Source organism: Orcinus orca, chromosome 8 (assembly GCF_937001465.1).
Source record: "Orcinus orca chromosome 8, mOrcOrc1.1, whole genome shotgun sequence".
Classification (NCBI taxonomy): domain Eukaryota; kingdom Metazoa; phylum Chordata; class Mammalia; order Artiodactyla; family Delphinidae; genus Orcinus; species Orcinus orca.
The window spans coordinates 47,641,368-47,654,718 of NC_064566.1; the positions used below are offsets into that span (position 1 = coordinate 47,641,368).

General features: G+C 45.7%; 1 protein-coding gene across 2 annotated transcripts in view; it reads right to left on the reverse strand.

The window, feature by feature from the left end:
* Nucleotides 1-13,351, reverse strand: part of PPFIBP2 (PPFIA binding protein 2) — a 385,547-nt gene that overhangs the window by 166,069 nt on the left and 206,127 nt on the right. For both annotated transcript variants that reach the window (XM_049713952.1, XM_004279226.4), the window contains one exon: nucleotides 11,711-11,999. In XM_049713952.1, coding sequence (XP_049569909.1) covers nucleotides 11,711-11,999 — 289 coding nt within the window. The remainder of the gene's footprint in view (nucleotides 1-11,710; nucleotides 12,000-13,351) is intronic.

Sequence of the window (13,351 nt, forward strand, 5' to 3'; positions counted from 1 at the left end):
AGGGGCATTTATGCTTTTTGCCCACAGGATATATTTCTTTTTTTTTATTTAATAAATTTATTTATTTTATTTATTTATTTTTGGCTGGGTTGGGTCTTCGTTGCTGCGTGCGGGCTTTCTCTAGTTGCGGCGAGCAGGGTCTACTCTTCATTGCAGTGCGCAGGCTTCTCATTGCGGTGTCTTCTCTCATTGTGGAGCACAGGCTCTAGGGGCACGGGCTTCGGTAGTTGCGGCACACGGGCTCAGCAGTTGTGGCTCACAGGCTCTAGAGCACAGGCTCAGTAGTTGTGGCGCATGGGCTTAGTTGCTCCACGGCATGTGGGATCTTCCCGGACCAGGGATCGAACCTGTGTCCCCTGCATTGGCAGGTGGATTCTCAACCACTGCGCCACCAGGGAAGCCCCTCACAGGATATATTTCTGATATGTCAGCATGGTACCCAAGGTCCTTCATCTGACCTCTTTTGTCATTTGCCCACCACAATGGACTAGTTACTAGTCACTGAACTTGCCATGGCCTCTCACAAGTTTTAAACTTTGCCCCTACTTTTCCTTAGCTCATCTTCACTAACTTAGGATACATCTCTTGTCCTTCAAAACAAAAGTCTCTGACTCTTGCATAGCAGCTAGTTGCTCCTTCCTGTGTACCTGAAGCATTCTGTGCAGCCCTCTTCTGGGGCAGTTTTCGGGCTGAATTGGAATCGCCCATTCACTTTGCTTCCTTGCAAGCATTTAAGACAGAAGCTGCGCCTTGTCTTTTTATCCACAGTGCCTGAGACACAGTACACATCTCCCTCACTATTCAAACGCTTACTGTTCAAACTCAGGAATCAATTAGATTCAGATAATGCAGTATTAGTCAGTTGCTACCCCAACTCACGCTAGGCCAACTTGGAAATCAAATAGATTCAAATAACAAGAAGTATGTGTGGACATTAGCAGGTGCCATTTCACTGTCCGAATGCCTGGGGGGTTGGATAGCAGGAAGGCAGGAAGACCAGCTTATATGAAGTGGTACTCAGCGAGCCATGGGAGGATTTGGCTTTGCAGACGGGCTGAGAACCCAGGGTGAGTGCTTAAACAGGGCCTGGCATACAATACGCGCTCCACATGTTTTGGTGAGTCGCACAGAACTCTTTAGTGAATCCACCTCAAAGGTCTTTCTAGGTTCCCAACACTAAAAGTATTTCATGGCACCCAGTACAGAGCCCGGCCAGCTTCCCTTTATTAGTGATTAGCAGCAGAGTGTGAGAAAGAAAACATGGCTGTTGACTTGCATGGCTGGGTGCTGCTCAACAGCATGGAGTGTGTGGAAGCTGGGAAGACCTGTGAGTAGGCGCGAGTCCACTGCTTCCACTGGAATTACCTATAGTTGGAGTTCATAGCCAGGATGTGTCCTTTCAGAAGAGGACAGCTTTCCATAACCTCATCTTACTTGTTTTTCTTCCACAGTATTTATCTTCTTTCTGACATATTATAAATTTCCTTGCTAATGTAGTAATTGTTTGACTCCCCTCAATAGAATGTAAGCCCTATGACGGCAGGGCTTTATCCAATGTGTTATATTCACTGCTGGACATCCTGTCCTAGAATAGCCTCCAGCACATATTACTATTTCTCTATTTTAATTATGACGATGCTAAGAGATATACATCAACAAAAACTCTTTGGGGTCCTGAATAATTTTTTAAAAGTAAAGGGTTCCTGAGATAAAAGTTTGAGAGCTGTGGTCCTAGAGGATCCAGGCTGGTAAATACTCATGTAAAGTGAAGTACGGAACTGGGCAGTCCTCCAGGGAACTTCTCTGATCAAACAGCCTCTGTTTTGCATTATTTATCTAACTGTTGCAACATCTTAAGCATTCCAGGTTTATAATTATGAACTTCTTGCTTTTATTTAACTTTTATTTAAAGACTAAGCTGGGTTTTGTTTTTTGCATATTGGGTTAATTTTTTCCTGTAATATTCTTACCCAAACTAAAAAGGATGGAAATGTTCTCAATGTCTAGGTGTGGTATTACCATTCTCCCATGTGCCTGGTTAGAAAACAGAATCATTTTGCGTGTTGCCATGGAGTCTTCCCGTGCAACCACCGTTCTCTCTATCCTTTCTCAACGTGTGTGGGTATAGCAGCTGCTCACCTCATCCTGAACTCTGCAGCAGCCCTCTCACTGGTTCTCTGGTCTCCCCTCAAAACCATCAATCACACTAATGCCCCACTAATCCACTGCTTTCCTATAGAGATTTGCATATTTAAAATCCCATCTTTTTCTTCTTTTCTTTTTCTTTGCCATACCACACGGCATGTGGGATCTCAGTTCCCTGAACAGGGATCAAGCCCACGCCCCCTGCATTGGAAGGCAGAGTCTTAACCACTGGACCGCCAGGGGAAGTCCCTAAAAACACATCTTGATTGCTGCCTCTTTCCAGAAGCAGCAACACCAAAAGCCTCAGATGGATGCTACTAGAGGTTCTAGGGAAGGATGGGCTCCAGAGCCAGACTTGAACTTGCTTTGGCCAAAAGAACGTGGTCAAAGTGACCAGACCTTGGTGTGCTTGTGCCCTCTCCCTCAGACATCTGCCTCCACCACAAGAACAAGCCCAGGTTTGCCTCCTGCAAGATCAGATGCCATGTGGAGAAGAATAAAGCCATTGCAACTGAGGCCATCCTCAACCAGCCATCTCCTGGGCAACGTGTCACTAATTGTAGATGCACTAGGGAGCCCTGCCGAGAATAGCTAAGCCTGGTCCAGGCCAACAGAACTCCCAGCTGCCCTGTGGACTCCTGAGAAATAGTCAATGATTGTTTTAACCCACTAACTTTCAAAGTGGCTTGTCATGCAGCATTATTTTTTTTTTTTTTTTTTTTTGCGGTACGCGGGCCTCTCACCGCTGTGGCCTCTCCCATCGCGGAGCACAGGCTCCGGACGCGCAGGCTCAGTGGCCATGGCTCACGGGCCCAGCCACTCCGCGGCATGTGGGATCCTCCCGGACCGGGGCACGAACCCGCGTCCCCTGCATCAGCAGGCGGACTCCCAACCACTGTGCCACCAGGGAAGCCCATGCAGCATTATTGTGGCAGACACCTCGTGTGGGGTCCGGGTAAGGGAACCATGAGCAAGATAGGGAGACTGAGATGAATCTAGTGTGTCTAGCGGGTGGTGCTTACTCTTCAGCGTAGCAGGAAAGTGGGAGGAAGATCGGGCTACATGAAACTCTGAGACACAGTTTCATCATCTGAAAAGAAGTCATAATACTATCTACCTAGCAGAGTTGTCATGGGCATTGGCTACCATATCAGATACAAGAGGCGTAATGGAATTCCTGGCAAACAGTTGCTTCCACTTTCCAAGAAACTACTCCTCAAGGTCAGAAAATACTGATCCCTACTCTGTTCCAGGCACTGTGTTAGACTTGGGGAACACAGCATGAATAGTGCAGAGATGCATGGAGTATATTTTATGTTTTCAGAATAGCAGATTCAACACAGCATAGAGCATCAGGTGAATGGGAACTGGCAGTAGTGGCACAAGACTAAGTTGAGAAATGCTAAAAGTTGCTGTGTTCAAAACTTACAGTTACCAAAGGGGAAAGCGGGGGGGAGGAATAAATTTGGAATTTGGGATTAAGTACACACGACTATATATAAAATAGATAAACAACAAGGACCTACTGTATAGCACAGGGAACTATATTCAATATCTCATAATAACCTATAATGGAAAAGAATCTGAAAAAGTATATATATATATATATTTTCAGATATATATCTGAATCACTTTGCTGTACACCTGAAACACCTGTAAATCAACTATACTTCAATAAAAAAATAAAGAACTTAAAGAAAACTTAAAAAAAATTGTTCATATGGCTTGTCATCTACTTCTACAATAACAGTAAATACAATAGATATAGAATGTACAATATTCATGGTTTTTATTTAATCAGCAGGTATTACTTTCAGAGAGAATAACAAAACAAATTATTTGAAGAAAGCTACGTTGGGGTCAGTTGTAAAGGGCTTTCTTTATGTTATTTTATGGGGTTTGCTTTACCCTGTAGGTTGTGGCTGCCATCCAAGATGATAAGCACTGATGCAGTAATTTTATCAAGATAACCCTGGTGGCAATACAGGATGAAACCCTGGAAAAGGAAGATCGGTTAGGAGTCTTCTGCAGTCATCGAGACTGGAGATGATGAGCGAGCAGTGTAGATGGAAAGAATAAACTTGAGAGACATTCAGAAGGAAGAATCTATTGAGCAACTTATCAGATGAGGGCCAAAGGGATGCTCCTGAGATTTCTAGCACAGGAGAGTGTGTGTGGGACTCTTCTGTTAACTGAGAGAATAGTGGGGGAAAGCAGAGGAAGTTCATTATTTAAAAATAAATGAAGAAAAGGCAGGGAATTAAAAACCAAGGGTTGGAGAGCGGTGGGGAACTGATGTTTCTTGGACAGGATTTGAAAGAATGATTTAAAGCAATCTGTTTGTGAGTAGGAATCATCATCAAATAACAACTAAGAGGCCTCACATGGTCTTCATGCATGTCCCACAATAATAATGCCTCTGGGCGCAGGTATTTAGTCTCAGAGCCGAGGGCTGCTACCTGAGGGCCTCTGTGACAGCCCTGCAGATGGCCGGCCTGGCCCCGGTTCTCCCTGCTATGAGCACTCAAACTCCCCCACTGCCAGCCCATTCTGAACACTAGAGCCAGATGATCTTCCTCAAAACCTCCATCTGAGCCCGGACACTCCCCTGCGTACCACTCTTACGCAAAACAGCACGATGGGAAAGGTTAGTATATGTAGGAGTCGGCCTGCCTTGGTTTGAACCCTCCTCTGGCATCAGTTAGCAGTGAGACCTTGGACAGATGACTTATTCACTCAGTGCCCTGATTTCCACATCTATAAAATGGGGGTTAATTATAATACCCGTCACATAGGTTTGTTGTGAGAATTAGCTGATATAATCCAACAAGACATAGAAAATACTTAAAGATTACCCGGTACATAATAAGCGCTCAATAACTGTTAGCTACGGGTACTCATATTACTTTCATTCCCCACAGCTAGAAAGCCAAGAGGCTCAGCACAAAGGAGCTTAGGTCTTGTCTGGTTCTTTCATCTCCTCTCCACTTCTCCCTACACCTGAGGTCTACTGAACCCTAAGCCCGATTAGGCCTTTGTACATCCGCATGCTGGTCATTTGCTTGAAGTGCCCTTTACTCTGTTCTCCATGTAATTAGTTCTTTTCCAACATTAAAACTTGGCTTGAGGGTCACATTCCAGATTCCACGGTCTCCCCCATCCCCATCTCCATGGCAACCTTGACCTTACTTAATTACCGAATGCCTGCCCCTGTGCTTCTGTGACACCCTCCATCAGAACAGGCATCACACTACCTGTTATTCTGTGTTTGTTTGGAGGTTTCCCCACTTGGCTGTAAGCTTTTTGAGGACAAGAATGTTATCCTATTCAATGTTCCATCTCTAATGCCTGGCACAATGCCAACGTATATATGGAATTCAGCTAGAGATTTGTTGAATGAATGAACAAATGAATGAGTCAGAGAGAGAATGAATGGGGAGGTTCACTACACCTGGAGCCAAAGCCATCAGCTAAAACAACTTTGGGATCTTCTATTAATACCTGTAGTGATGGTCCTGGAGGTATCCTCATAGACCACGGGCCTATGTCCGTTGGCCTTTCTGAACCCAGCACAGTGACCTATGGCACTGTCCCAGAGGCAGCATAGGATAAGCTGTACATATACCTTTGGCACTGCTGCTCTGAGAATGCAGTAACTTCTCTGTGTGTGTATGTGTGTGCGCACACAAGTACTCTCATACCCTCCTGCGCTCACACCTGTGTGTACCCTCAATGCCCTCCTTTGTGGGAGATACCTCTGTTGCAATTTAGAGTTATACATCTCTTAATGTTTTGTTCCACTCATCGCAAACTAATGGACCTTGAGAGTTGGCTCATAAATATGTTTTATTTGGCTTCTAGTGGGTTTTACGCTAGTTTGTTTTTTTTAATTTTAATTTAATTTAATTTAATTTAATTTAATTTAATTTAATTTTTGCGGTATGTGGGCCTCTCACTGCTGTGGCCTCTCCCGTTGCAGAGCATAGGCTCCGGACGCACAGGCTCAGCGGCCATGCCTCACGGGCCCAGCCGCTCTGCGGCATGTGGGATCCTCCCAGACCGGGGCACAAACCCGTGTCCCCTGCGTCGGCAGGCAGACTCCCAACCACTGTGCCACCAGGGAAGCCCTGTTTTTATTTTGTTTGGTTTTTAATGGCTTTCAGTATGAGGCACACACATTTATACCCGAATGGACCCCAGAGGCATTTGAATTTGCAGCAATAGACTTTCTCCTCTAAAACATGATCTAACAAAGGATATGAGTTATTTACTTCAGCAGGGAGAGGGTTACTGGAGGTAATTTGCATGCACCCTTGCAAATAAAGGAGCGGGACTAAAACAGGAAGTAAAATAATGCTATAATGTCTTATTCTGACTGCCTTGAGAATTTTTCTTTACAATCTATTTACAAGTTAAGAAGAGGTTAACACTCTTCTGATCCACCCATGGATACAGCCTGTGGAATCTGCCAAAGACTGTTAGTTGGATAAATTCTCAATCTGGGTATCTGAGCCAGTGGTGCTTTGCCATAAGTTGCCAAGTGCAATGCAAAATTTTTTTTACTTATAACAGTTATAGCACCAAAGACTTGGAATGAGTTTAAAATATAAGTTAGATTGTATTCAAATATCTTTCAGTCACTGCATTCTAAATTGTGTGCATGAGAGACAGAGAGAGAGAGAGAGAGAGAGAGAGAGAGAGAGAGAGAGAAAGGAGGAGAGAGAGTCTATATGTGTTAGAGTTAAGATTCCAAGAATTTTACCTTAGCCCAAACATCCCTGGAATTGCGGTCCTCACGTGAACATCATTTGTGGATCACCTCTCAATAAAGGCTGAAGACTTGAGAACAGCTCTATAGGAAATGGCTTAATTACAGAGCAACTCTACCGTATTTATTATCCCCAGTATCTGGCCCTTTGTAGTTGCCCAATAAATATTCCTAGAATAAACGAGAACCATTTAGACTGATGTTAGAATTTTCTGGAAATCTCCTAAGACACAATGTTGAATTTTCCTAGGAAGTTATGTTATCTTCTCTCTCTAGGTTTTCTGAAAACACTCTCTAAGATGGCATGTATGTATGAATGAAACACTTGATGTGACCTCTGGCGACCCTCCCTAGCCCATAATCCCATATTTGCCCACACAAGGATGCTGACTTGAGGCCTAAGGATTCTAGTGAAAGTTTCACAGCCAGCACAGTCCCAGCAACCAAGGTTAGAAGATAGGAAGATGGGAGCCTTGTGGGAAGAAGGTGGGTACAGGTAACAGCACTGGCTGGGATGGGCAGAATTCTAAGGTTCCCACCCCCATGGTCATGCCCTACATACTCCCCTCCCCTTGAGTGAGGGCTGCAGCCTCACTCAATATGATTGTGAATATGATTGCCCTCCTTGACTAGGTTACATCATGAGACAAAGCTAAAGAGATTTTGTAGATATAATTAAGGTCCAAAATCAGTTGATTTCGAGTTAATCAAAAGGAAGATGATTATGGGTGGGCTTGACCTCAATCAGATACAAACTCTTAAAAGAGAGACTGAGCACATCCCAAAGAGAGGCGCTCTCCTCCTGGCCCCGAGGGAGCAGTAGCCACATTGCGAGCTGCCTGTGAAGAGGAGCGGCTTCTGGAAGCTGAGGCCTCCGCCCTATAACCACAGGAAGGTGAATTCCGCCAACATCAATGAACTTGAAAGAGGACCCTGAGCTCCAGGTGAGAAGGGAGCCCAGCCAACACCTTGATTGTACCCTCACGAGACTGTTGAACGAAGCATCCAGCTAAGCTGTGCCTGGACGCCTGAACCCAAAGAAACTCTAAGATAATACACGTATATTATTTTAAACTGCTAGAGCTGCGGTGATTTGTTACACAGTATTAGAATAACTAATACAGGCATAGTTACTAAGATACATGGCCGAAACCATGGGGGATGGGCACAGTATATAAAATACAAAACAGTGCATGGAAGGGGGATACACTGGCATTCCAAAGTCCATCCTTGGGCACAGAATTTCTGGAAATAACAGGTCAGAGGGCACTAATCACGCAGTTGTGATTGTTTGCAGGTCTGTCTTTCCCTAACCAAGTTCTGAGGGGTCTCTGCCATCAAAGATGGTTTTGCCCTGACCCCGGCTCTCTGAGTTCAGGAATGAAGACGTCAGTATACTCACGGTCAGGCTGAGGAGTCAAACACACACAGATATGCATGGTTGAGAGTTAGTGCTGCCTTGGAAGATTGAGTGAGGTGCTCCAGGTGCATTAGGGGCCAATCTGTCTGGTGGGGCGGGAGGGGAGAGCTGGGGAGGTGGGCAGAAGTGTTTACAGAGAATCCACAGAATTTTTGAGACATAAAAGGTGGGTAGAAAAATATATGTACATATATATATATATTTGTTTATCTGTTTTAATTGCTCCTGCATGTGGGTAAATTATGGGAGGAGATGGAGATCAGCTCAGGCCACTTTCTGAAGGGTCTTCCTCATATAAAAGGCTGAGATTTGAAGGGGTTTTTTGTGGCTGTTGATAATTGGTGCCAAACGGCGAACACATTCTACATCCACGTGTGTTGTGGGAAGGCCTACGAGACAGCACACGGCAGGAGGAGGCAAAACCAGAGGCCAGAGAAGCTGTAAGAAAGCCAGTGCAGGATGCAGACATGTTCCACTGCTTCCTCTGTCCCTGCTGTGAGCACAGGGCCCATCCAGGAGTCGAGGCAAAAAGTGCTTGTTGAATCATAAACTGACAAATCATTAAAAGAGGGCTCCCGGGATTCCCTGGTGGCGCAGTGGTTGAGAGTCCGCCTGCCGATTCAGGGGACACGGGTTCGTGCCCCGGTCCGGGAAGATGCCGTGGAGTGGCTCGGCCCGTGAGCCATGGCCGCTGAGCCTGCGCGTCCAGAGCCTGTGCTCCGCAACGGGAGAGGCCACAACAATGAGAGGCCCGCGTACCGCAAAAAACAAAAAACAACAACAAAAAAAGAGGGCTCCCGGGGCAACAGGCATGGAAGCAGCCATCTCTGAAAAGTCGAAAGCGTTTTCACTCACCATGGAGCTGGGAGAGGGAATATTTTAGGCCTCCAGGGTCTGAGAGATGAGGCAGAGGACAAGGGTTGAAATAGCAGAAAGTCCAGACTCAGGACCTCTGCTGAGCTCTAGCTGGAGTGAAAGTGGGCGACCTCAAGGCCTGAGGGGCTTAGAGTGTCTCAGAGATCCAAGCCAGCACCATCGTCCAGGCTTGGGGTCCTCCCTCACCCCTGGGAGAGCACATTCTAGCTCAGGCTACATTTATCACCCAATCCTCCCCATCAGCTTTTTAGGGAGCTGTTCCTTTTCCACTGGCTCATCCTTGCCCTTTTCCCCAGTCCCTCGTCCCATGCTTACCCCCAGCTGCTCCCTCTCAGAAGGAGGAGGTTCATCTCAAGACAGGGCCAGAAAGGACCACTCACTTAACCAAGTTGACCAAGTGCTTCATGATATAGATAAGGGACCCTCTTCTCTGTCTTCTGACTCAGAGATAAGATTTTCTCTTTTCTGCCAAAACCTAATAACCCCTCTGTCTGTGCTAACAATCCCTCTATCCATTCATTCATTCGTCCCCTTAGTTATTCACCAACAAGTATTTATTGAACATAGACACTACTCTAGGCACTGGGATGCAGCATCGAACATGAAAGGCAGGATCCAGGCTCTCATAGAGCTGACACTCGAGAAGGGGAGGCAGAAAATGAGCATCGAGCAAATAAATGAACTAGAAGATCTCAGAGTAATAAGCGCTCCGAAAAAAACAACAAAAACAGTCAAGTAGTAAGTGCTCCACAACGCCTCTTGGGTTACCTTTCGCAGCGTACTTCAGACCAACCACCCGACGGCCTAGGCCAAAGACCCAGGAAGCATCGTGGACTCAACCCTCTCACTCATTTTTCACATTCAATTATCTGTCACAAAGCCACGTGTATTCCAATTCTCAGTGACTCTGAAATCCGTCTGTCCTTCTCCATCTCCCTGACACTTCATGCAGACACCATCACTTATTGACCAATTTTTTGCAGTATTTCCCTGATTAGTGTTCTCTCTCTAGTCTCGTCCTCTTCCTGCATGTCATGCCCCTGCTTAAAATTGTTCAATGGTTCTCAACAGTTTCTTCAGTCAAGTTCAACCCCCTTAGCCTAGCACGCAAGGTCTTTCATTATCTGGGTGCTACTGAACCCTTCAGCCTTGCTTCCCTGCACTCACCTGCCCCACGCAGCTTCCACTCAGCCATCACTGCAGATCTACACGTGGAAGTGTTACTTGCCTTTGACCTGCTGCACCCTCACTTAACGCGCCCTCTGCTCATCGTTCTCTAACTTCTTTGTTCAAAAGTCAGATCAAATGTCACCTCATTTTGGAAGACCCATGGAGTTTTTACAAGGATTACATTGAAAAGATATATGAGGGGCTTCTCTGGTGACACAGTTGTTGGGAATCCACCTGCCAATGCAGGGGATATGGGTTCGATCCCTGCTCCGGGAAGGTCCCACATGTCGCCGAGCAAGTGGGCCCGTGCGCCACAACTACTGAGCCTGCGCTCTGGAGCCCGCGTGCCACGAATACTGGGGCCCACATGCCCAGAGCCCGTGCTCCGCAACGGGAGATGCCACTTCAAAGAGAAGCCCGCGCTCCGCAACGAGGGGTGGCCCCCCACCCCACACCCGCTGCTTGCCGCAATTAGAGAAAGCCTGCGCAGCAATGAGGACCGAATGCAGCCAAAGATAAATAAATTTTAAAAAAAAAAGAAAGAAAAAGAAAAGATACGTGAAACCCTTAGCCCAATAACGGCATTCAGCTTATGTCTTATTTACCTGATGAAATTTCTTACATTTGGGGCAGGCATAATTAGCATATAAATAAAGTTTTCCTATTTGCAATGAAACCATGTCAGAATACAGCCTCTGAGGTGGGGGACTTGTCTCCCTCATTTTTTTAATGAAATGGAAATTTTCCTTCTCATTTATGTTTTTGTTGCTTAATACTTGCTATTATCATTTGAGCTTCTAACCATTATTCTTAATGGCCTGGAAGTGATTCTGATGGATCCCAAGATTGGAGACAAATACCTTGAACATATCATCATCCCAACAGAATACACAATAATAATTCACTGTAGTTCCTGGCCCTGAGGGTTGGCTGTTGCCTTGTCCAATTTCACGATGTTTCTGGGCACATTTGCAGCCTCTCCCTACTCCCAGGGCACTGGGAGAATCCACCAACCTGCCACTCTTCGTGGCAGGGGACCACACACCTCTATCAACCCAAGGTCTATCTCGAGATGCCCTTCCTAGGCTGGCTTCTAACACCATAGCCCTGATCTTCTACGGGGGCTTTAGGAACTCTCTGAGAAAGGGAAAGCTGCTTTCTGAGAATGGATTTTCCTTTGGACACCTGTGCCCCGATAAGGTTTCTCTCCCAGCACATGCCCACAAGAGCACATATCCAGTTCTTACTGGGTCAGACCCCCTACCTGTGTGGGAGCTGTCTCCGAGCGTGAAAGTCCCCAGAAGGGGTAATAAAAGACGCAGTTCTCTTACTTGCATTCAGCAGTGTCCGGATCCTTTTCTCCTCCTCAGCTCCTTGGACTTGCTTTTCTGTCAGCATCTTGTCCTCTGACTCTGTGCACACCTCAGCCTCCCGCAGGTACTCCAGGTAGTCGATCTCCCGCTGGGCACGTTCGACTCTCAGGGCCAGGTTATGGACCGCACTCTTGTACTCACTTGTGTACGTCTGACATCGTCCCAGCATAACGGATATGTTTTTCGAGAACTCTCGGAAATCTTCAATGTATTCTCTCGTTGCTTGGGTACATTTCTGCAGTCCTTGCTTCAGTCAGAAAATAAATTCCCAAATTACTGCCAGTTATTTAACTTGCCCAAGTAATATCAACAGCTCTCGTTCACGGGAAAAAGACTTTTAAAATACAGATAGTCAAATGGGGGGGAAATAAAAATCACCCACAGTTCCTTAATTCAAAGGACTATTGACACTTTAGTGTACAAATCTTTAAAAGTTTTCCCATGCATGTAGTCATACATATATAAACATATTTTTAATGTGATTTCACCACATGTATGTTTTATAACATATTTTTAGCTTGCTGATATATTGTGAACATATTTCAATACCAATTAATATATATCTATACCATAATTTTAATGACACAATTCCACTGAATTGACATCCCATTATTTATTCCATTAGACTCTTTTTAATGGACACTTATGTAGTTTTCAACGTTCTGCCATTCAAACAAAATCTTTGTCTTTACATATTTGTGTATTTCTCTGGTTATTTTCTGAGGATACCTTTCCAGATGTGAGCTCCATCCCCAGCACCTGCACAGGGCCTGGCACACAGTCGTACTCAATAAATACTTGCTGAATGAAAGATAAGTGAATGAAGGATGGAAATGGGAGGGGTTGCTGGGTCAAACAGCATGTAGACTTAAAGACCATTTGGCGGTTCACCAAAATGCTCTCCACAAAAGTTGTAACAATATTAATATATACTCCAAACAGCAGGATATAAGACTGTTCATTGATGAATGAAAGAGAGAGAGAAAGGTGGGGGGAGAGAGAGTGTGTGAGAGGAAGGGAGAGAAGGAAGGAGGGAGAGAGAGACAGCAATAGAGAGGGAGAGAGAAACAGGAAGGGTGAGAGGGAAAGAGGGAGGAGAGAGAAATTGTCTACATCTTTCCTCTTTTTCCTTACCCCTCTGACACAAATCCCTCAGTGTGGAAATGCCTTCACTTTGCTGCTACGTGTCTGCCTTGGCCTGGTGGAGCACCTGGGGACTCAACTTCCCGCCCAGGTTACCACGATAGGGATGGGAAGACCTATATAAACCATATCCCTATCTTTTAAAATCCACATTCATAGCTATGAAAGTATCAGTCTATACTCGATACCCTTGTCTGCAGACAGATTCGAGTATTGGGAAAGCTTGCAGGGATGTGACTGGCGCTGACCCCCAAGGCAGGTTGGTGGTAAATGAAGAGGGACCACGGTTGAGAGTAATTCTGGCACATTTAAGGAGGTGAGACTGGGCAGGAGGTGTCTGAGGAGAGAGCAAATGAGGCAGCAGCAAGAGGCCACTGGCCTGGGAACATTTCATCCATGGCTTCCTGGCCTCAGTCCGCCGGACGTTAGGAAACGTGTGCAGCCTGCTCTGAGGAG